Raw genomic sequence first — 24,856 nt, 5'->3', positions numbered from 1 at the left:
ATTAATTGGTTGAATATAATTTCGATAAAAAGATACAAGTGCCAAACATTGTGCAAAACAAAATCAAAATAAAAATTGATAAATTGTTATTTATGCAAATACATTTCCAAATACTCTATATTCGGCTGTACCTGCTGTACCCAATGGATATCGCAAATTAAATCTTTCGAATAAAGGTAAGACCTCAAGGCCCCAGTTAAAGCTCGCACCCGCACCCGTATACACGCACACACACGAAAAAGAAACCCCAAAAATTGAAAACGCCATTTACCAATTTCATTATTAACTTTGATAGAAATCAAATAACAAAATACTTAAAAAGCCAGCCAACAGAGCAAATGTAGCTATAGAGCAACAAAATCAACACTCATACAAATACAAAGATAGATAAATGTATCTACGGCGTTCTTCATTTCATTCAATGACTTTTTGGTGGTCCCTATTCAAACAACTCCAAACAAATCAAGCACCGACTCGATGACACTCCAAACGTCAACTCGAACAATTTTTTTTAGCTCTGATAAGTTCACTTGACAATGAGTTGCAACTAAGCCAGGCCAACCAGTCAAAGCCAAAGTCAGAGACAGTCAGATAGACAAATAGAGGGACAGACTTCCAAAGCCGGGCCCCAAACAGAAGATGCCCACAGCCGGTAGTGAATATTCAAGTACAAAATTGAAATTCATTTACAAAACTAATTTCAATTGTTGCATTTTCAAGAATTTATATACGAGTCTGAGTATGTGTATGAGTATGAGTATGAGTATGAATACAAGTTTGAGTACTATATCGAGATTTTTCCTGGCGCCACCTAAAGTGCCATCAAAATTTTCCAACTGCATAGCGTATTGACATGGAAAGTGATAGTTGTAAGTGAATAAGAAAAAGTTGAATATTTAGTAGAAAAAAAAAATTACAAATGATAAAAAAGTTGAAAATGTTGCTTATTATATTCTAGTGGATATATTTGAAAGACATTTGATTATTCTTGATAAATATCATTCGTTGAATTTTAAATGACTCGTATAGTTTCGTATTATTTCACAATATCTGTTTATTTTTATAAAATATATTTTCTTTAAATTAAATTTTTAAAGTGAAAATATAAAACAGACAAAGATATGTTTTAGCTTCTGAGCGGATATATTTTTAAGGCATTTTATAGATTGTATCATCTATTAAATTTATAAGATGTTGTCTATCTTTTATTAAAATTTAAATACGCCAGTTAAGACCAATCTTTTAAAATTTAAATCAATGGGCTCACTTACATATATATTCTATCTATTTATTCATTTATTTGCATTCAACAAAAGTTATATATTACATGAATTTAACACACCATAAATAACTTTTTGATTTTTATATATATACACGTTTATAAAGTGACAAGTTTTCCATTATTTTCTAAGACAATTACTTATTTAAATTTAAATGCGTCATCAAATCTATATTATTTCCTATTTATGGATAAATTTGTAAAGCCATTTAGCATAACAAGTTTAGAGCTCCAAATTGATTTTAAAGCAGGCCTAAAAGCAAATTTTTCGTGTGTTTTCGACATTTAACTTGACTCATTTGCCAGAAAAATGAACATAAATTTAACAAATGCAAAATTATCTAATAAGGAGTTTGAAAACCTTTTTACAAACAGTGCTGTAGTATAGCTCTTGTAACGCTTTTTTATTAACCTCGGCGTCAACTTCTCCAACACCATGTCGAATCACATGCCATAAATCATATTCCTTATGCAATCCAGCAAAGAGCTGCTAAACTGCCAACTCATCAAAGCGCAGCACATGATATGAGAGTTAGGAGAGTGCTCAGAGACACACACAAACACATAAATCGAAACATATGTACTTCTATCATACATACATATATCTTCAAACGACCCAATGCCACTGAGCGATTTCAACGGCTCAATTGTTGGCCAAGCAACAACAATGCAAATCAATTCTTTAGATGGCTCGCCCTCAAAATATGCCTTTTATTGTGCCACAATTCAAACAATGCCAACAAAAACTGAACCAATTTCAGGGTGTCCATATGTATGTGTTTCCATGTGTGTGTGTGTGTGGTGCCACTAATCAACAATTGTTGTTTCATTTCATTATCAGAGCAAAAAGACTGCAGACTTTTATTAGGATTGATATTATGATTGAACTATTAGTATTGGTTTAAGAATTTAGCCAAAATATGAAACGAGTTTATTAACTTAAAAAAAAAAATGTTGACCATGTCATTTTATAATTTTAGTACCATTCGCACAAATATTTGCAAACGTGTCAGCTACGAAATGTATGCGGATAAACGTGGCCTAGAGAAGCCCGGCTCAGCTCTGTCGGCAGCAGCAGCGGCGGCAGCGGCAGCAGTGGCAGTCACGCATTTGGCTACGCCCACACATGTGCATGCCCTACAGCAACAGCAGCAGCAACATCATCATGCACTGCAGCTGCAACACCAGCAGCAGCAGCAACAACAACAACAGCAGCAGCAGCAACACTTGCAACACCAACAACATCACATGCAGCAACATATGCACACGCATCATAACTTTCAACAACATGAGCCAGCCACATTGTCACAGCAGCAGCACTTGCAACAACAACAGCAGCAGCAGCAGCAACAACAACAACAGCAAGCCGCACAGCAGCAGCAGCAACAGCAACAGGCAAGCCAGCAGCAACAGCAACAACAGCAGCAGCAACAGACAGCCGGCATGTTTACAAGGTAAGAGTTAGCGCCAATTGTAGCCCACAGAGCCTAAACCCAAACAGATCCAATTTGGAGTTTATCGCGCAACATCTCGTTAGCTTTCAGCAGCCAACAAATCAGCGGCAGCAACGCATCAAAAATGTGCAACATGCAACATGCAAACTTTTAATTTCAATTTGTTTCGCACGCTTCGATATTTGTCAATACAATTTAAAGTACAAGTGTGTGTGTGCGTGTGTGTATTAAGTGTTCTGAAAACTGCAAAAAGGTAGCTTTTCTTCTCGCGCTGCTTTCAATTTCTTTAACTTGGCTTTGCTTTATTTTTGTTTTATGTTTTTTGTATTTTTATTTTGTTTTTTTTTGTTGCCAATGCTGCCGGTTTTAATGGCCTCTTGTATTGGCAACTTGTAGTTCACATTTATCTGGCACTCGTAATCTTCTCAGTCACTAACAGTCGCCGGGTCTCCACATGGCAGTGTACCGTGCGTACCCAGCAACAGTCACAGCCACAGCAACAGCCACAGCAACAGCCACAGCAACAGCCACAGCAAACAGCGCCAACGCCGTTCAGCCAATTCTCGCAAAAGAAACACAACAAAAACAAAATGCAGAAACAACAACAACAACAACATCAACAGGAGAAAAGTTCGCCTCCTTCGCGGCTGCTGTGCCATTTTATTTAGCTCCAATTAATTAGTGCTTCAAATGTTTTGCCATAAGTTAAACCCGCACAGTGCGATTGACATTACCACATTGGCAATCGGACCAAGACCAAGACCAAGTCGACGACGACAACAACGACAACAACGACAACAAACAAGGATGAGGATAACCCCAGAAACGAGATGGCGCATCCACTTCAGTGCCGTTTGCTTCTGAAATGTGTAAAACTCACGTGTGATGCTGTTGATGGTTCCTCCATCTACCCCAATCCCTCTCCTCACCCCTTTCCTCCCCCAGGCTGCTACTTTGCTTGTACGAATATCACAATGAACCTTGGTTCCTCTTCCATTCCTTTGTCTGATGTGTGGGTGTTGCCAGTGGGTGTTTCATTGTTATTGTTGTTGCTGTGTCGTTGGTGTATGTTTGTTTGATAGGCGGCCAATTGGTTAGCGAAAGCCATTGGAAAAATTAGAGCAGCTTTTAATCTCAAAAAAAAAAAAACAGGACAACTTTGCAGTAGCAAAAAATTGTCAAACATACATACATAAACAAAATCTAATAAGTAAATTTAAAATATATATTGAAATATTATTGTTACAACCTGAGTGCAAATTTGATTACCAAAGTTGTTTCTTTATATTATGACATAACTAATTTCAGTCAGTAAATAAACTAAATCAAGATAATAATAGGCAAAGCAATTAATAACATTTATTTATTTCACTTATTCATTGATTGTATTTGTTTTATGATTTATTGATTCTAAAGTTTAACAGATTCTCACTAAGAATCGCACAAAATTGCCACATTCCAATTACAGAATATCTCACTTACAGTATCTAAAAGTAGATACTGAATGATTCATACTATTCTATACTATATTTAATAAAATATATCTGATATTTAAAAGATATAGTGGAAAGTGGCAAGCATTCATTCATACTCGTAGTCTCATGCTTCGACTGTAGATTAGCTTTCATTCAGGGCATCCACTTAGCACGTGAAATATTTCGAATTCCCATATCGAAATCCATCAATAATTCGAGAAAAGATTTTCACTTGGTCCGAGTTCATTGTGTTTACAACTTGGCGCGCGTCTCTTTTGCACGAGGCAACACACATAAAAGAAGACTCAAAACGTGTAAATATAGTGAGAAAAATAAATCCCATGGATTTCTATAAATACCTGTACTACTATATACTATAGACAGAGAGTGCGCTGAGCGGCAGGTAAATAACAAATGCCGTGAAACCGAAACAAACAACCGTTAAACAACGAAAACTATATCAATATGCTCTAAATAATAAATAACACTAATTAAAAGCAAGAAATTTTTAACACATGCCACATCAACAATAACAATAACAACAGCAACAGCAACAAACAAATAGAGTCAGCGAACTACTTCCAAAAGGAAGCCAAAGCCAAGGAAAACAGACCACATAAAAACCGCTCTGACCAAGTGCTGCTTCCTGGGTGAAACTAACCAAAACCGTTGCGTATTGTGCGGCCAACCATAGGGTCGGAACGGCGACCGGCGACCGGCAAACCAAGTAACCGTCCAAGTAAACCGGCCATTGGGTGTTAATTTTGTCAATTAGCATGCGCAGATACATTTGTATCTGTAACATTGCAAGCAGCATTTTATGCTGCTAATTTCATTAACACATTTCGAATCGGTATCGGTATCGGCGCAAGTTATTTACCTCGCATCGCAGTAATAACAAATAAATTGTAGCTCCACTTCCACTGCAGCGTTGCACCAGTTACTATCTGAAATATTGTATCTTGTATCTGGCTGCCAGCAATACGTCTAATTGTTTGAACTAATATTTGATGACGCGCGTTCAAGCTAATTGATGTGCCTCCAGTTTTTCTCAAAAAATATTCAGAGCAAATATGTAAGTGCGCCATGTGCTCCCACCGCAGGGGGAGGAGTTGATATTGGGAGGAGGCGGCTGAGGCTGGCTGGCTGAGAGTGAGGTAGAAAACCAAAAAACTTGCCCCAAGGCGCGTCAAATTATTTAGCTGCGGCATCCTTGTGCTAATTGCCTGACGTTGCCACAGCCTCTGCCACAGTCGCTGCCGGTAAAGTGCAGCAGCCGCAACAACCATCAATCCCGAGAGATTCGATGCTTCAGCGCTCCAGCGTCTGGGACTGAGCTCTGGCTAAGTTGGGTAATTTCTGGCCAAGCCACCGCCGGGCAAAATATACAGGCCACAGAGCCAGAACTCAAGTCATGGGAAAATTTCCGTACACACACAATTTGGGGTTTGGCTTACGCCTCAGCCGCGCAGCTCTGCTTCTGCCTCTGTCTCTGTCTTAACTTCGCCTCGACTACGGCACAAAAAAGTCAGTTTCGCACGCAAATTAAGATAATCGAAAGCAAATGCAGCAACGGTAGCAGCTCCATGGTTAACGCTCTGCAAACGGGTTTACTACCCGGTAGCAACAAATCAGAAAAATATGAAAAATTATGCGGCAACGTCGACGTCGACGTCAGCGGTGGTGGTGTTGTTGGTGGCAACAACAACGGCGACTTTATCGATGTTGATGATGACGTCGAAGTGTGCTTTTGGCAGTCCATCATTAAATTGTGGCTAAGATTCCAATCGGACATACAACACACCGAAGTGCACAATGAGAGCAACAACAGCAGCAGCAGCAGCAGAATCAACGAATTGATTTCTTTCTTTTGCTGCTTCTGATCTTTATTTTTGTGGTGCTGTTTTGTGGTCCTGTGATGCTGTCTGCTGTTTAGTAAAATATACACACATCCATATATAAAGAAAAACAGTAGCAACCACATTAAGTTCTTTTACGAGTATGCTCACTAAATTATATGGATGGGCTCCCGTCGAACTCGCAGTTCTTTAGATTCTTAATTGATTGTGGCAAACAGCAGCAGCATCAGCTAAAATAGAGATAAGTTTATATTATTCTAAGAAACAATACAGGGTGTCATAGCAAAATGGAGCAAATGAGACCATCGAATTTAAAATGAGAGGCTTATTAAATTTTATAAAAGCTTAAAAAAAAATATTTTGAGTCCAATTAAAGATAAAGATTTGGTCGAGAACAAATATTTTTAAAATAAAAAAAGGAAATATATTTATTTCAAATCAAGGCTGCACACCTCCAAAAAAAATTTAAAGGTTCAGTTCGGCGGTTCGAACCATAGAGCAAGACATCGGTTCGGTTCGCCAATTGGTTTATATAAAAAAATATTTTTATTTTTATATATTTTTCTCTACATTTTTAACTAATTATTTACATATATATTTTTTTAGAAATCAAATTTTGATGTTAATTTAAATTTATTTTAAGATTTAAATATGACTTATTTTAATCCGAAGTCTCAAATCATTGCGTAATATTAGGAAACCATAAAACTAATGTAACTATTTTTTTTTCGAACCGAACCTTTTATTTTGGAAAGCGGTTCGGCTTAGATTCGGGCTCGCAAAGTAAATAATTTCAAGGGTTCGGTTCTTGATCCGATTCAGGCTGCTTAAAAATCCGAGGTTCGGTTCAGAACCGGTTCGCAGCCTTGTTTTAAATTAGTTCAAATGAAAACTGATTAAAAAGAAAGCAGATTTTGATTATAACCTCAAAAAAAATTTTATAAAATATTTGTATTATTTCGTAAATCTTCTTTACCTTCGTTACCTTTTCTTTTTTATACTTTAATCCACTAAATTTTATTTTATTGTAGACTGAAAACTTCATCATCAATTAATGACAGTTGTAGGCTTGATTTGCAGTCTTTTAGCCTAAATATGTGATAGAGCAGGCAGATACGTATGAAATCACAAACCCATAAAACTCATACTTGAAAAGACCGAACAGAAGCCCAAAGAGGTACCACCTTTGCTCATATAGGAAATACCTCGAGCTTCTGCTCTTTCTGCCTGGCCATATAATTTGGTTAAAGGCCGAGAACAGAACAACAAAAACAACAACAACAGCACCCCATGGTTATTAGATGGCCAACATAACCGTGGCAAAGGATCGTTTTTATTATTTTCTTTTTGTTGTTTTGTTTTTTTTTTGCATGCTAAACGTCGCCGATGTTAATCTGTGGAGCTAAAGCGGCTGAACTGGCACAGCAAGGTATCGATTACTGCCACCGGCTTACGCAGACGCGTTGCGTTTTGGGGGCAAAACAGAAATCACAAAGGATTGAGGCAGCTGACCGACAAGTGTTTCCCAGGAATTCCAAGAAATTTTGGGGCCGTACCAGAAAAGCATTGTGCGGCGCCTGGCAATTAATTGTGCGCCAACTTGGCGGTGGTCGGGCGTGGGTTCAACGTAGCTCGTTTAGTCAGACGTCTGACAGAGTATAGGGTTACCACCAGGCCAGTTAGTTTGTCAGTCTGGCAGTCCAACAGTCCAACTGTCCAGCGGTCTGGCAGTCTGTCAGTTAACTTTGCTTTGAATGTTGAACGCAGCGTTCATTATGCGCCGTTTTGCACTATTTTCCTCAGAGAAAATCATTAGAGGTGCCCGCAGCGTTGAGCTGGACCAAACTATATCGTGGGAATATGGCAAATAAACTCGCCCAAATTATATACACACACACAAACACACACACACAGAGAGAAAGGGAAAGAGATGGGGAGAGAGCGATTGAGCGAGATAGGCGAGTGACTAGACAATTCGAAAAAGCATAGCCAGCAGTCGCTCCAGGAAAAGTGCAATAAAAATTTGCGCAAATTTCGTGTTTCTGTTGGCCCGCAATTGCTATTGATGGACTTGCTATCCTACAGTCTGAGACTTGCCAGACTGACGCCCCATGCATATTAAAATCTTGCCTTAGATTGATACGTGTATTGCAGATGAGTTACAGATACAGATACATCTACAGCTACAGCTACAGCTGCAGCTAAAGATACAGATACAGCCCTTGGGCGCCTGTGATTTATTTGCTGCCGAGAATTTTACGATGGCGCTGAGGGACGCCAATAAAAAAAAGAAGACCATAGAGTGGCATTTAAAATGCATTTTAGTTAATAGTTTCGCATTATGTTTAAGCTTTATGTGCTAATTAGTGGGCCCATGGGGCAGCTTTAAGTTGAACCCCCATTTCAAATTTTTGCGGACTGTGTTCGAACTTCCCCCTCGCCAGAATGAAGATGATGACAACAACAAGATTTGAGCCTAATTTCTGTGGAGCACGTAAACTTTGTTGGATATCTCTAGTGAAGCGTAAAACAAACTGCAGGCCAAGTAGGCTTGATTAAGATCTTGACTGCCACACTAAGATTAAACATGTGCCAGTGCGCCGAGGGAGGCTCCAACTCCAACTCCAGCTCCGACTGCGACTGCGACTGCGACTCCGAAGACGACTTCCACTTCCACTCAGTGGTTGCTCCTCCTACGCCGCCTTCAACTTGCCACAGGTTAGCTGCTGACGCCTCGCTAAGAATCGTGTTTATGCTTTTAATTAGCAACAACAACTTGTACAGTAAGTAGTTGCAAGTTGCAAGTTGCAACAGAAGCAGCAGTAGCAGCAGCATCTGCTGGCAACAACAACAGCAACAACAGCAAGCAGTTGGTGCTACTTGGTGCAGATTTCAAGGTACCGATAGATATATTAAGAAATGACATGACATGTCTCGCTCACTCCACCTCATCGTCGGTCTAGAGATAAATTTTGATGTAGATTACAAGCCAAAGATGCGCGGGAGTTTTCTCTCTGCCAAACCATCTATACTATACTTATATAAATCTCAGCACAACAGGCTGTTGTTGTTGTTGTTGTTGTTGGTATAGCCATTAACACGTTTTCGGAGCTTTAGGAAGGATGGACATTATCATATTATCGCCTGACCAGGCATCTTGTTTATGATAAATATTTAAAAAACTTATTAATTATGCCACAAATAGGCAGTGCGGCTGCCACTTGGCCAGCTTTTGAGCCCAACTGTTTGGCATTTTACTCAGCTAATTGGCAGATGCTCAGGTTACCTTGGCATGCGATTCACCATCGAGTGTGGGAGGATGTGAATCGCCTACAGAGGCCACAGCAACAACTTTAGATGTAACCAAACTGATATTGATTTTAAGTACAAATACTTAAAATAAAATGCAATTCATGCTCATGCATATTTATTAATAGATTCATCAATATAAGTAAATTAATTCTAATAAGCATTGTTTATATGTCGATTTAATTATTTTAATCCATTAATAATAAACAATATTAACTAAAAAGTAAAACCCGACTAAGGTTCACTTTATAATTATCAATATAACTCAAAACAAAAAGTTCGTTAAATCAAACAAAACCATAAAATTCTTTTTAAATAAAAATTATTGTTTATCTTGATTAAAAAGACACAAAATTTTTTCTCGAGTTTACAATTTTTAATACATAATTTGCTAGAAGTTTTGCAATTTATTATATTAAAACTAGCCGAGATGGGTGAAGACGGCAACGATCAAACAAAAATCATTATGATTTAAACAAACTTAAAAAATATAAGGATTTAAACTATGTAAAATTTCAATAATATTATTTTATTTTGTTTCTATTGTCAAAAATGTGTTAAAATTTAAAACTAGTCGATTTAATAGAATATTAAAATATATCATATGTCATTTGACATCAAGTTTAGCTCAGTTGCATACACAGACAAATAACGTGTATTGTAAAGCGTAGACAAAATCAGTCAACCAATCAACAAGAATGGACCCTTCACCAACTCATAACAACCACGACCACGCCCAGTTGGTGCCCAGTCCCAGTGGCAATGCCAACTGAAAGCAATCCAATCATATGTTACGACCGACTATCACAGCATTTAAATCAATATTCGTTTTAATTGTACAAATCACCTTGACTTAATTGTGACTGTGTGTGCACTGTGTGTGTGTGTTTGTGTGTGTGAGTGAGTGTTTGTGTGAGTCTCCCCTCAGAACGGACCACTCAATTCGGCTTAAATCTCTGTTCTATTATGGGCAGTTGGAAAATGCCGCCGCCTTGCCGCAAAGGCAAACGGATGCAGGCCAAGAGAAGCAAAAAAAAAAAAAAAACAAAAAATAAAACAAAAAAATACAGACGGTCCGTGGCCGTGGCGCTCGTTTGCATTGCATGCGGCAAACATTTTGTTGCATGCAACAAGCGACTGCACACACAAACGTATGAGTATCTGATAGATAAATGTGTGTGATTGTTTTAAATGTTAACATGGCCATTTAGAGGCAATAACAGCGGCAAAATGGCAGTCCAACAAGAGCCAGTCGAGAAAGCCAGAAAGGCGCGGGCACTTGCTGTTATTACAACAATATTACCAATATTTATCAAGCGCTTGCAAAATCCCCCAGTCGGGCCAACAATGGCAGCAACGTCAGCATAAATACAAAACTACAAATAAAACAACAACAACATCGCTCATACGCCGCGTGCGCCGCCGCCGACGCTGCATAAAAAGACAAATTTATGATTTATGAATTCAACCTTGTAAATAATATGCTCAGAAAAGTACACACGGACAGATCGCTAAACGCTTGTACCGCTCGCTGCGTCCCGCTCCTCGCTAGCCACACAGCTGCTCGGCGAAACAACCAAGCAACCCAGCCAACAACCAAACAACCAGACAACCTACCAACCAAACTGACCAACCTACTTGCACAATTTTCCGCACAAGGCATGTGGCAAGTGTGCCCCACATCGACCAGCATTGCAACAACAACAACAACAACAACAGCAACAACATCAAGAACAACTACAACAACTAACTGCTTGTTGCATGATTTTTAAATGCGCGATGAGTTATTTATGCATCTCGCATACGCTTTTGGTATGTGCGAGCATCTTAACCCACCGATGACCCATCACAACTAAATATATAAAAGAACAATCTTAAAAATTAGTTAAAACTTAAAAGCTTATATCTCTTTAAGACTAGCTAATTTCGAAGTCAGAATTGAGTTTTTAACTCTACTAAAAACAGCGCGTTATGTGTAAATTGCAAAAACCAAATATTAGAAATTATACAAAAATTTATCAATTGCTTATATTAATTCCAAATTTTTGCTGAATAAATAAATTATTGATTTTATAAATGTTGATCAATTGATTATTATATAAAAAACATATAAATAAATAAATATATATTTCAATTAATTTTTATTTGTACAAATACTCGCAAATGTTAAGGATTTGACATCATGCAACTCATCTTTGTCAGAACAATATTTGTCTGGTGTTTTATTAGTGCTTAAGCTAATAATTTTGTTACGGACACTAAATAATGCAGGCTAAAGTTTTTATAAAACAATTTGGATATCCAGTTTGTCAAAATCTAATAAACCAAGTTATTAAGTTTGTGTAGTCTTTCTTTTACCTTTAATATAGAAGTTTAAAATTTTTATATATTCGTGGAAACTTGAAAATTTAAATTTCATGAGAAGTTATTAAATTTATTTATAGTAAAAATTGCTGAATTTTTTTTGCGCAGAATTTGTGGCACAATGGTCTGTGTTGGGTTAAGCGCACAGCCAAGTAACGAGTTGGAGGCTGTGAAAACATATGCGCCTGTGGGCCAGTGTCGGCACTGTCTATTATTAAGCTGTAGCTGTGAACGTGCTCATATATATTCTAATTGTTTTTGTAACTATCTTTTGATATTATTCTTACATTGTGTTGCACTTTTTTTTTTTTCTTGCATCTTTGCAGATTCGATGCGAACAAATCGACAAAGGGCGCCTCGAAAATGCGACGCGATCTTATAAATGCAGAGATTGCCAATCTGCGGGATTTGCTGCCGCTGCCGCAGTCGACGCGACAGAGACTGTCGCAGCTGCAGCTGATGGCCCTGGTCTGTGTCTATGTCCGCAAAGCCAACTACTTTCAACAAGGTGAGTGCGCTGTTTTTTTTTTTTTTTTGTTGGGCGGCGGCGGCGGGGGAAGTTCGCTTAATGCATATGCATGTTGATAATTGGCTGCACGTTGATTGAATATGCATGAGTCATGGCGTTTTGGAATGGACCCCACGCGGCCAAAAAATGGGGGAAAAATGAAAACAGCATACGCCAAATAACCGCTAGGCGCATAGTTCGAGCACTCGAGTACGAATACGAGTATGAGTACGAGTACGAGTACAAGTACGAGTTGGTACGATTACGAGTACTAGCATCACATCATTCATATGTCTATGTCTCCGTCTCTGAAATTGTTTTCGGCCAAGTAATTGCCTAAGCGTCTAGGCACGCACCCATGCTGCAAATTGCTCCGCAGCCAGTTACAATTTCTCTCTCTCTCTCTCTGTCTCTCTTTCTCTCTTGCACTCTGTCCTGCTTGGTTTGCGTTTCATCCTCCTTTAATGCGCATGCGCACAGGTCAATGCGCAGGCGCAACTGAACGAGATCAACTCCGACTCTGCTTCTTTCCATTTTTTTTCTCTTTTTTGTGGATAATTACGAAAATTGTTTTTCAAATTAGCGTTGTGCGGTATATAAGACCCATAGATAACACACACACACACACACACATAAAGCATGAGAGCGAGGGAGAGAGCAGTACAGACACACACACATAAGTACTTGCTATTGAGGACTGAGCTCTTAACTTGGCTAGCATCTTTTGCCAGTCCATGTGAACCCAAGCCCAGCTCTGGCTAAGCTACAGCTGCGATCCCCCTTAGTCAAGGCAATTTCACAATTGCAATGGTAACAACAACAGCAACAACAGCAACAACAACAACAGCAACGTCTTCCTGGCATTGCTATAAATATTGCGATAAATCAAAATGTGCGATTTATGTGTTCTACAAATTGCAAAAAATTAAACTTAAGTACTGTTTTTTTTTTTTGCCTTGCATCTACCTATTTTTTGTACCCTTTTTCTTTTGGAGCACTAAGTGTGAGAAATTGTCGGCGTTTGTTAGCTTCTCGTTTGGGTGTGTGTGTTTGTGTGTGTGTGTTTTGTTATTGTTCATTGTCATTGCACCGTTTAAAAGCATTTATAATCACAAATTGTGTTAATATTGGCACGCTATCGAGTCCGAAGCCTCTGAACACACGCGGCTTATCTTCAAGTTCATGGCATTATATTTTGTTGCTGTGGGTGTGGGTGTGGATTACGGTGGGGCTTGGTGGTGGTGGGTAACAGTGGTGGGTGTGGCTCTGACTGCGCCGGCGCGCTGAGTTATGCGATTAATGAAATATTTATAAAACCAAATTGAGTTTTCACAAACAATTATTAATGCATTAGATTAGCCGACGGCTTGAATTGCATCCCAGAAATAGTTGTTAGCCATATTATCATATTTGCCAATGGAATAAGGCTATCTAGACAATCATAACGTTGCTTAAGCTTGTTAAGAGGCTATAGATAGCTGAATGTCCAACTACACACAGTTGGAACTTGTTAAAGTCTTTAATCTTTTAAATCTTGAAATGAACTCATTATTCCCAGGATCTGTAAAAGATATATCCAGCAGATTGGGTATGAAAAATATCAGATATTCGTAGCATAGGTTGATTTTTTAAAATTACTTTATGGAATATCAAAAAACTATTAAGAATAAATTACAAACCCACTTAGGGCTCGTTAAATTTTATCGAATAGATATTTTCAGATTTGACATTAATTTCTATAAATTGTACATCAAAATATCCCTGATATAGTTATCAAACACCTTATCTAAACATTGAAAAACCAGCCTTAGTATATTTGAAAGATTAATAGTTAGAATAGTTCATAACAATACTATTAATGATATTTTAAAGAGAAAATAAAAAAGCTAATAAAAATTTGATTTGTTTAACTATTCACTGAATAGTTTTCAGAACTTATTTAAATCATACTTTTAGAAAATAAGTATATTATTAGGAGTACAACCTTTGGCAAGTTTTCCAACAGCAACAGCTTAAATAAGTTTGCAATCAGTTTCCCAAACTGTCTGAGCATGCAGCCACGCCCTTTTTATTTGACTGCCAACCTGGGCAATCGATTCGAGTTGTTTGTGCAAACGGATTTCTTGGTATTGTTGTAATATTAAAACACTGCAAAAATCTGAGTGCATTCATGGCCTTTCCGTTCAAGTTCAATGAAATTACCAGTTGTGGTTGCTGCCGCGGTGATTGTTGCTGTTGCTGCTGCTGCCGCTGTTGCTGTTGCTGTGACTGTTTCTGTTGCCTTTTGCCAGGTGCGGGAGTATCTCGTAGTGTTTTAAAAATAATTGATCTTGATGCTGTCTGCTGGCTGCGGCGCAGCTGCAAAACTGCTAACTGCAATTGCACTCAGTGATCACTGTTGATTTTCTGGTTGTTGTTGTCGTTGTGTTGTTGCTGTTGCTGTTGCTGTTGTTGCTGAGGCTGATGCTGCTGTTGCCATCTCAGTGACAATGACACATTTTCTTTTTGTGATTCACTTGTTTTTGTATGGCAAGATCGTCGCTTATTGTATGTAGAATATAATCAATGAATTTGCAATCAATTGCAATCTAACAATTGCCGTCAGAGACCAAGTGTATTATTAACAGATACTTTTTTAATTAGCTTCGCTTAATTTTATGCAAACAAATCACAAACAAAGCCATGGGAAAAACTCGAAACACTTAAACAGATTTTCCTCCTTAAGCGGATGCTTAAAGCCCGGTTGTTTTCTGGGCGCGGCTGTTAATAGACGCAAAAGGTCGATAGTTCAAGTTAAATTAACTTAATTACATTTCTCAATGCATTTCTCTTGCAGTTTTCAAGCGTCACAATGCGCTGCATCAACATCATCAGACAGCTACACCAAATATTGGCTTCTCGAAGGTAAGTAAAATAAAAGTACATACTTAATAAATCTATAATATTATTATATTTATTAATTAAAGCCTTTGTATTCCATAATTGATTCAGTTTTAAAAGTCTAGTTTAGAGAAAGGCAGTTTAATCTCAGAATCAATGCGTTGCCAACCCAATTACCAATTTATTGTGACCACAGCTGGGGAAACAACTCAATTTAAGTGAGGCGCGTTGACAAGTCAACTAGTGAACCGAAAGTTCCAGGGAAAACAACTCTATTAATGGCACAACTGTGGCATATCATAAGCCAGAAATCATTTAGCTACCGCCACTTGCTGCGCCAAAAAAACAAAAAAAATAAAAAAAAGAAAACAATAAATGCTGCTCTTAAGCAACAACAATAACAAGCACAGCAACAGCAAAAGTAAAGAGCAGACAGTAGTCAGTAGTCAGTAGTCAGTCAAGCTGCCTGCCACTGACTGTGGCAACTCTGCGATGGTCGGCAGATTGATCTACATACCTGTGTGCACTCGTGACTGAATTAAATACAAATATATGTACAAATATACATATACATTGAATATACATATATACATATACATATGTACATAGTTATAGCTCGATAGTCAATTTTCACTGTCAACTGTGGCAACTTCTTTGGGCTAACAATTTATTAGTGCGCAGACGCGAAAATGAATTTGCATTTCCAACACTGAATTGAGAGTGTTGCTTTAACAAATGCTTTAATTTGCTTTCCTGATCAGCTATCAATAGATATCCTTGAATTAAAATGTTGCTCGAATATTTATCCAAGATTTCATTACTTTTATCTGAGAGATTTTTTTGAATTAGCAATTTTACAGTCAAAATATACAATAAATAAACATTCCTTTGAATCTCTTAGTTAATTTATAGTTATTTTACCAGACAACTACTTTATAATATCCTAATTAAATAGTCTTGTATAATTTCTAATCATATATAAAATTATTAAGAAATATAAGACATAATTGATGTCAAGCTCTAAGTCAATTTTAAATTATTTAACCAGACAACTACTTTATAATCTCCTAATTAAATAGTCTTGTATAATTTCCGAAAATATATAAAATTATTAAGAAATATTATACATAATTAATGTCAAGCTATAGATACTAATTACATCGATTTATTTCTCCCACAGGCACTTTCAGGATTTCTGATGATGCTCACACAAAATGGCAAATTGCTCTATATATCAGATAATGCTGCCGAGTACCTGGGACATTCCATGGTAAGTCTCATTAGATTTTTCTTTACTTCGTGAATTGAGTTCGTTTTTCTTGGTTTTGTAAAAGCGATTTGCGCGAATAATTAGAAAAGCAAAGTCGACGAAAGTTTTTGGCCAAAATTGGTACAGCCGTTGATACAAATCTCTGACAAGCGACAACAGGCAACAACAAAGACAACAACAGCAGCAAACAACATCGACATCAACCCAGCAGCAACAACGACAGCAAATATTTGTTGCAGTTTTTTTTTTTTTTTTGTTTTTTTGTATTGTTTTTCTTATACTGCTCCCGTTGACAAGTCAGTAACAACTGACTGCCACAGACTCGATTCATTGAGCTTACATAAATCTGCAGCTTGTACTACATAAAAGTTCCTTAAAACTGTTGCAAACAGCTTAACTTTGTTGCTGCCTCTGATGTTGTTTCAGTTGCAGTTTAAGCTGCATTTGTTGTTGCGGCTGTTTCAAGTTTGGTTTATCGCACGTTTACGCTGCTTAAATAGCAAGGTTATACATCGTGGCCTTTCACTTTGCAATTGAAGTACTAAAGCTAAATAAATATGCCTGAGCTGCATATAAATGCACTCGCATGCAGCACATGTGTGACATATCTCCGTTCTACATAACATAACGTATACGAATAAACACATACAAATACACAAATAAATACGAGTGCGACTGCGAGTGCAGTTACTTATTCATCTAAAACAAACAGTCAGACATTGACAAAGGTACTGTTACTCGCGTATGCCAAGAGATTGTTGCAAGTCTGTTGATGTGCTTTGCCGCTTACTGTGTCTCTCCAGCTTCAACGCGATTAACCAACCGGCAAAGGGGGCGTATGAGTTATCCGAGTGCAACTGTAGCAAAACTGTCAAAAACCTGTGAGAAATCTAATCATTTTGCCAATAAATCATATTCTAGGCTGTCCTACTTGTATTCAATAGAACTACAAGATATATTGTTTGTTGTTAATATTATTTATATGCAATCAACAAATAAAGAGAATTATTAAATATTTCTTTAAAAAATATCTTAAAATGTATACTCAAATTATCCTTTTTTTAATACATTTGCCATTTGTATTGTTGCTAAAATTAATTGACATATAAACGAAAATTAATTAATTGTAACTCAAGTAATTCAAGTCTCCTTGAATGATCGTGTCACCAATCTTTGGATCAGCTGTTGAGTGTTAAGAGTTGATTGTAAACTAAGTTAAGACAGATATTTACTACTAGTCATAGTCTGAAAACAGAGCACGAGGACAGAAATAATTGTACAGAGTTTCATGTTGAAGATTGTTCTACAAATGGTGAACTGAAATTGAACTTATGCATTGTTTTTATATAAAATTTATCAGTGAGTGATCTTTTTGACTTTGTGAAGCAAGGGAAATTTGTAGGTATTTCAAAATGACAATAATCTATTTTTGGGACAAATTTTTTAAATATGTGTAATTTGGGAATTTGTTTGTATGTCTTGTCAAACTCCTCTGACATCGGGTAAGCGAATATTAGTATAATGTATAATCAAAATAGCCAAGCTCAAAGTCGAGCTTAAAAATGTTTCCGGCAGCTTGTTACCCACCCAATGTCAGTTAACAAGGACTACTTACTTACTTACTTTCATATCGAATAAGTTGAGGGAACCATATGGTGGCTGAACATTTAAAGCCTGTCAGAGGCGAGTGTGGCACAAGAGCTGTTGGCCCCACAGAGCTTAAGACACTTGACAGCCTTTGGCCTTTAGGCCAGGCCTTATCAGGGGACACCCACAACAATAGCAACTAAATGGTCAAGTGGGCTCATAAATTTACCGTATGGCATGTGTTGGCATAATTGCGGTACAATAGCTGTGCTCATGAACAGGCCCAAAAGTGGATTGCCCAACCTTTTAATTTGTGGCAGACCGCAGTCCAAGCTCTCAGTTAGTTAACGGTCAAAACGGCAGCGGTAACAACAACAAGTAAAGTTAATTAACAAACTGCCAAAAATGTCAATAGAGCTTGTTGTTGCAATTGCTGCTATAGTTGTTCTTAATATAATTGTTGTTGTTGTGGCTTGGGCATCATAATTCCAATTGGATTTTTGCATATTGCCATAACAAGTTGCCACTGTCAAGTGTCATGTAGCGACAGCGACCATAAATAAATTACAAATGCAACAACATGGCATTGTAAATTGGCCGATCGCCTGGTTCGAGCTATCGGTCCGTCAATGTTCTCCATAATTGTCAACAATAATAAAAAAAAAAATAGTAACAATAATAAAAACAAAAACACAAGCACATGACATTAGACGGGGATGCTGATGACCGTGCGAAACTCTCACCTGACATATCATTAACAAATTAAATTTGACGTCCCAAATGATTTATACTAAAATAAAACTCTTAAAGTCTATTTCAATATGATAACTTCTCAATAAATTATTAATTAATTAAATTCATTTCATATTTACAATGATTCAATAAATCATCAATGTTTACTTGCTTGTTCACTTATAATTATATAATTCAGTTTATCGCATTGTACACTTAGTAAGATTTAAAAAAAAATTCCTCTGGCATTGCCTTTTATATGAAAAAGCTGATATGGCAGCACTAAAAATTGAAAAATCTGGCCACATTCGTACGCGAGGCAAAAAGGCAAAAACAAACCAAAAAAAAAGTATAAATTTGTTGATTGATTATATTTTATTTTATTTAATACAAATTGTATGCTTTGAAATTGTGACATGCAACAGATTCCTAAGCCTATTACGCTCTCTTTCTAACTTTCTCTCCCTCTCACTGTCTTGTTCACAGGAGGATTTACTTATACATGGGGATTCCGTTTACGATATCATTGACAAACAGGATCACGCAACCATACAGGCCGAGCTAAATAGGAACGTGCCACCGCAGCCAGGTGGCAGCAACAGCAGCAGCAATGTCGGTGTTGGTGTCGGCGTCGGCGTTGCAGATTCGACAGCCAGCAATGGTAACGGAGGCGCCTCAAGTCTGGAGGGAGAGCATCGCATGTTTCTCTGTCGCATGAATGTTAGTCGCAATGCGCGACGGCAAATGCGTTTCGGTGATCAGAAGGTTAGTATCTGTATGTGTATGTATGTGTGTGTGTGATTGTATGAGTAAGCGCGTGTAGTCTCTGACAGCAATTGATGAATGAATCACCTGAAAGCGTGTTGCGTGTAACACTTGGAAACCAGCGAGCCTGCAACACAGTCGCAACTCAGAGTAAACCGCCACGCAATGAATTATGCATGAGCCGGGCGCATGCGTCGTCTGCCAACTGGCTGGTCCGACTGCCCGACTGGCTGACTGGTTGGTCATACATCTTGCCAGCTAGCCAGACACTCAGACAGTCAGACAATCAGCCAAGCAGCCAGTCAGGCAGTGAGACGCTTTACTATAAGCTGACAAACGATGACAGTTGATGTGGAACGGGTGGGTGCTCCATAGCTGTTGACTGCTCTGATTGGCCGCCTCCTCTGATCATCATAATGATCATCATGCAGTCATTATAATGATGTTGGGAGTGAAAAGAAGACTACAAGTCGTATGCCCATCAGCAATATAAATGAATACGAGCACAATATGAAGTTGTCAGTCAGTCAAGCAGTCAACCAGTCAACGAGTCATCCATCCAGTCAGCCAAGTACGAATACAAGTACTTGGCAACCGGCAGGTTCAACCAGACAAGACCAAATCTGTCAACGTGTTGAATCCGTAGATAGAGGGAGAGAGAGAGAGACAGGGAAAGAGACGCGTTGAAGATCATGTGGATGCTACCGTGTTGCCAGAGTGCTGTCACAATCTTGTGGGCGGTCGCTGGTCTTTTATATGCAAGCATATCTTATTTTTGTTAATTCTCGTTTTATTTTTCTCTCTTTTTGCGCCTTTTAATATTTTTTTGCTTGCTTGAAGTGCGCAGATGTTCGCTGAGAGTTATGGAGATAAAGCGAGGCGTTGACAGTTGCTGCAAACGTTTTTAATTAAGTTGCAAGCTGGCACTTTAATGAGGTGCAGGAAGTGTTGCCACTTGGTTTAGATTTTCCCAGCGTTATGACACCACATGTACCCACACACACACATTCTTGGGCTTTTCAGACGTTAGATCTAAATGAAGATAGCCGCAAGTAATTTAGGTCGCAGGCTTTGGCACCAATGAAACTAGCTTAAGCTGGGAAAAAGTTTGGACTATTTCTTAAAACACATATAAACCCAAATTAACTTAGCTTTTGGAATGAATTGGGATTAACCTAAACATGCTTCTGATTGAACTCAATCCGTCGATTGATAAATGTATTTTAAAATGCTTTCATTCTAAATGATACAAACAAAGGTATTTTTGTTTGAGTAACATAGCTGATTCATAGAGTATTATGATAAAATATATATTTATACGGGTATAAGTTGATACTTAAATGTGTAATAAATGGATAGCTTAACATTTACTAGCAGGCTTATGGAACCTATACAATGTTGTCAGGGGACTTGGACCCAAGTGAACTGGCTGCGATAACCCATAGACATAGAGCAAAACTGAAATGCGGCACATTCACCCGGCATTCGTTAATATGCAATAAAAATGGACCAATAAATAATTATGAATGAGGTCAGCATAGTTCAGAGCTAGTACCCAGAGGATAGAGCATAGACAAGAGACCAAAATGAAAAAACCCCCAGCAACAACAAAGAGAACAGGAGACGGAGATGGCGACATCGCTGTGGCAGTGGCGCCTGCTTCCCAGTCTAAGGTCGTCTCATTTACCAAAGAAAAAAATACAAAAAAAAGACCAACTACAACTACAACAACAACAACGACAGCGTCTGCGTCATCGATGGGTTGGGATCGGGTTCGGAATCGGAATCGGAGTCGAAGTTTAAGTTGGAGTTGGAGTCGGGGCTGCATTTGCATTTAAGCAGATGAACGGGCCATAAGCTACGAAATGCAATTGCAATGGAAAACTAAATGCAGGCACGTTTTAATTGGGAGACAATGGCTGAGACACAGACTGAGACTTCCATTGAGACTGCCTGGTGTGTGATTGTTTTTTTTTGCTTTTTTTTTTTTTTTGTATATATATGTATTTGTGTGGAGGCTGTGACTCCATTCTGCGTATGCTAGCAAAAACATTTCAGTGATTGCCTTTTTTAAATTATGGAATCAGAGTAAAATGTCTATAAGTCGGGGCATGCCAGCCCAAAAATGGCCATAACCAGCGGCGACAACGTGCGCGCCAATTTTCGTGGGAGCCAGCGTCGTCATCGTTGTCGTCCGAATGCGATCCCAAATATTCGATTCTACATCGTTCTATCCTTCTGTCCGTTTCACAGGTCGTTCTGGTACAGGGTCACTATTTGTCATTCCTGCCGCTCTGCAGTCGCAATGAGCCCGTCTTTCTTGCCACCTGCACACCCATCGCCATGCCCGAGACGCGTGAGTGTGTGGTTCAGGGCGCCACCAATGTCTTTACCACCATACACTCCATGGACATGAAAATCGCGCACATTGACAAAAAGTAAGTCGAACAAGTACACAATAAAGTACCCAATAAAATATCAAATTTTATACAATCCTAACTCTACAAAATGTATGTTCATGTTTCTACGTTTTTATACAATTTTTCAATTATCAAAAATGTGACTGTTATAAAGATAGTATTGTGCATAACTTTTTTACTAACTATCCCTTTCAATTGCAGCGGCGAGTTTCACTTGGGCTATGATAAGGCGACTCTGCAGGGCACATCCTGGTACAATCTGATACATAGTGAGAATCTTCGTGAAGCTCAAAGCAAACACAGGTTAAGTAAGTGATGAATCTATTTTATTATTTTTTCAACTTTAAAATTACGTATGTTGTTATTTAAAACGAATTTTAATTATATTTTGAATTTAAATACTGATCTCCTTAAAAAGATCTTCATATCAAAGAAATTTAGTTTATAAATTAAAATAGTCGTTTTAGTATCAACATTTATAAACATTTTTTTTTTTTTTTTTGAACCGAAACAAAAAACAACCGGTAACAGTTACAAAACCTATATGAGATGAGGATTTTGCGTAACCGTTAAGCGAAAACCAAGATTCTAGCATAATGGAAACCGTAACTGAAACCGATATTTGTTTCGCTTTCATTTCCTGATTATAATCCAATTTATAGTGATTTAGTTATTATTTAACTTGTTGTCTTATCATTTTCCTTTCCTTTCTTCCGTTCATGCAGTTACGCAATCAGAACAGGATCGCAGTTGTATTCTTCTCGTTCGGATGCAGCGTTCTAGTGGAGATTACACTTGGGTGCATGTGGTGCTTCAAGTGCGAGATAGTCCCGATTCCACACAGCAGCCTGTGATCGTGTGCACCAATCAGGTGCTAAAGTAAGTAAACTGGTTCATATAGATCTTAACCTTTAGCTAACGGGGCTCCAACTTCTCAGTGATCGTGAGGCTTCGATAATGCTGGCCAATTCCTGGCTCTATCATTATTACACGGTGCAGTCCAAAATACAGTTTGGCATGCCGCTGGACAGTGCAATGCGTGTACCGCCGGGCAGCAGTTCCGCCGGCTATTACAGTACGCATCAGCAGCCGCTTGGAGGTGGCGCCGCTAGCGTGGGTCTGGGCATGTCCAGTGGGGCTGGCAGCATGTCCAGCGTATTTGGCAGCCATCATGCGCATCATCACCACCATCACACAACTTCAGCGGCATCCTACCATCATCATCATCCGCATATGGGCGCCGCTTATGGTGGCGTCTACCATGCCGAGGCCACACTCGAGCTGAAGGAGGATCAGCAGCTGTATGGCTTTCAGCCGGGCTCGCTGGCAACGGGCAGTGGCGGCCTGGAGCCTGTGGACTATAGTCAAGTTAATGGCGGCACCGGCGGCAGTCAAAAGTCCACGCAGTCGGCAACGCCTCCACCTCCCAAGAAACGAGCACGCAACAAACTGGAGCCGCTTTATTTGCACGCAGAGCGATCTCCAGCGGCGGCCATAACGCCGGAGCCTGACTGCTATGCCCTGCATCCGAGTAGTGCTTATGCCACTGCAACAGCTGGGGCGGCAACGGGCAGTAGTAGCGATGCATCCGCCTCGGTTATTTATGCGACAATTGTGCCGACACGTCCGCGATTGCTGAACAAGACGCTACCGCCGGATCCGGCGGATTTCATTGAACAATGGAATCCCAGTCCGCCCTGGTCGGAGTCTGCGCAGAAGGCATCGCTTGATAGCTTTGGCTCCTCGCATGAACTGAGTCCCTGCATTACCACAACGCCGCCCACGCCCACAAGTGCGACGCCCCAACATGGCGGACTGAGCGCCCAGACAATCGGACCAGCATTCAGTTTTGAATGGATGTCGGATCCGTTGGTGCCTGTCGCCTATCAGCAATGGCCGCCAGCGACGGGCGATCATCACCAGCATCTGTCCCAGCATCTAGCAGCTGCACAGCAGCAACACCAACATCAGCTGCATCCACATCCACAGCATCAACATCCACAGCATCCACAACATGCACAGCTAACACTGCATGGTGTTCACGTGGCGCGTGTGGAGCTAGCAACGGAATCGATGGTGGCCACGGGCCGTGCTGATGCCACGGAACCGGTCGATGATAGAGGTTAGTACATTTCGATTGGCACGTTTCAATCCGCATTTAATTCGCAACCTCTCGCTAATTAATTAAGTTTCAAAAACAAAAGCATATGTACAACAAATTCAAGATAAATGTTTGATTAAATATCAAAAGAAGTCTCGAGGGGACAATTGGCGCTTCCGCCAGTTGTGTGACACGCTTATGCTCCCGCTCTCAAATTGATTTTTTCTCCCTTCAATTTATTTCAGATCCAAAAAATTAGTGACCTGCGTATTATGCAAAGCTCGGAAATTCCCAGCGCGGCTCGGCGTGCAACGGGCAGGTGATAATCACACTTAAATTAATTGCCACTTGTCATCTTAGCGTTTAAATTATTTTTATCTAACTCGAAACAAAAAAAAAAAAAAAAAGAATAAGAGAAAGAAAAAAACAAACACACACACAAGACAATAACATCAATAACAATGGTAATAGTAATAGTATAGATATCATTATAAGCAAAGCTCTAGCTATCTACTAACCAACCAACTAATTTGTTTAAGTAATGTTCATATAACAACAATATTTCTGTGCAATTTTGTTTAAAGCTTAAACATTAAAATATAATAACTGTATGCTACGTCTACTATATAAGCATTACTTGGAAATTAGTTTTACGATTAGCAACTGGAAAAGCAGAAGAGCTCTATTAGTTGTAAAAACATTTTTAGTGTCGTTTTTATGGCGTCTTTTTTACGAGTACTTTCAAATTTGTTTATACATGTATAGCATAAAGTATATATACTATGTTATTTTATAGTACCATATTCTTTTAGACGAATTAGGCTAATTATTTTATTTATGAAAACATATTTAT

General features: G+C 38.7%; 1 protein-coding gene across 1 annotated transcript; it reads left to right on the top strand.

Moving 5' to 3' along the window:
* Positions 1-117: 117 nt before the first annotated feature.
* On the top strand, positions 118-24,856 carry LOC117792689 (neuronal PAS domain-containing protein 4A; the record flags this gene model as incomplete). The annotated part of the gene is given in 12 exon segments (XM_034632920.1): positions 118-176; positions 2,260-2,644; positions 2,687-2,733; positions 12,067-12,248; positions 15,085-15,152; positions 16,309-16,398; positions 19,204-19,482; positions 21,736-21,920; positions 22,104-22,210; positions 22,628-22,781; positions 22,841-24,024; positions 24,249-24,856. Coding segments are annotated over 12 exon segments (2,754 nt in total), but the record flags the coding sequence as incomplete, so codon positions are not given.

Source organism: Drosophila innubila (assembly GCF_004354385.1).
Source record: "Drosophila innubila isolate TH190305 chromosome 3R unlocalized genomic scaffold, UK_Dinn_1.0 2_E_3R, whole genome shotgun sequence".
NCBI classification, from domain to species: Eukaryota; Metazoa; Arthropoda; class Insecta; order Diptera; family Drosophilidae; genus Drosophila; species Drosophila innubila.
Note: the sequence above shows the minus strand (reverse complement) of the source record. Positions and strands in the feature narration are given on the sequence as shown.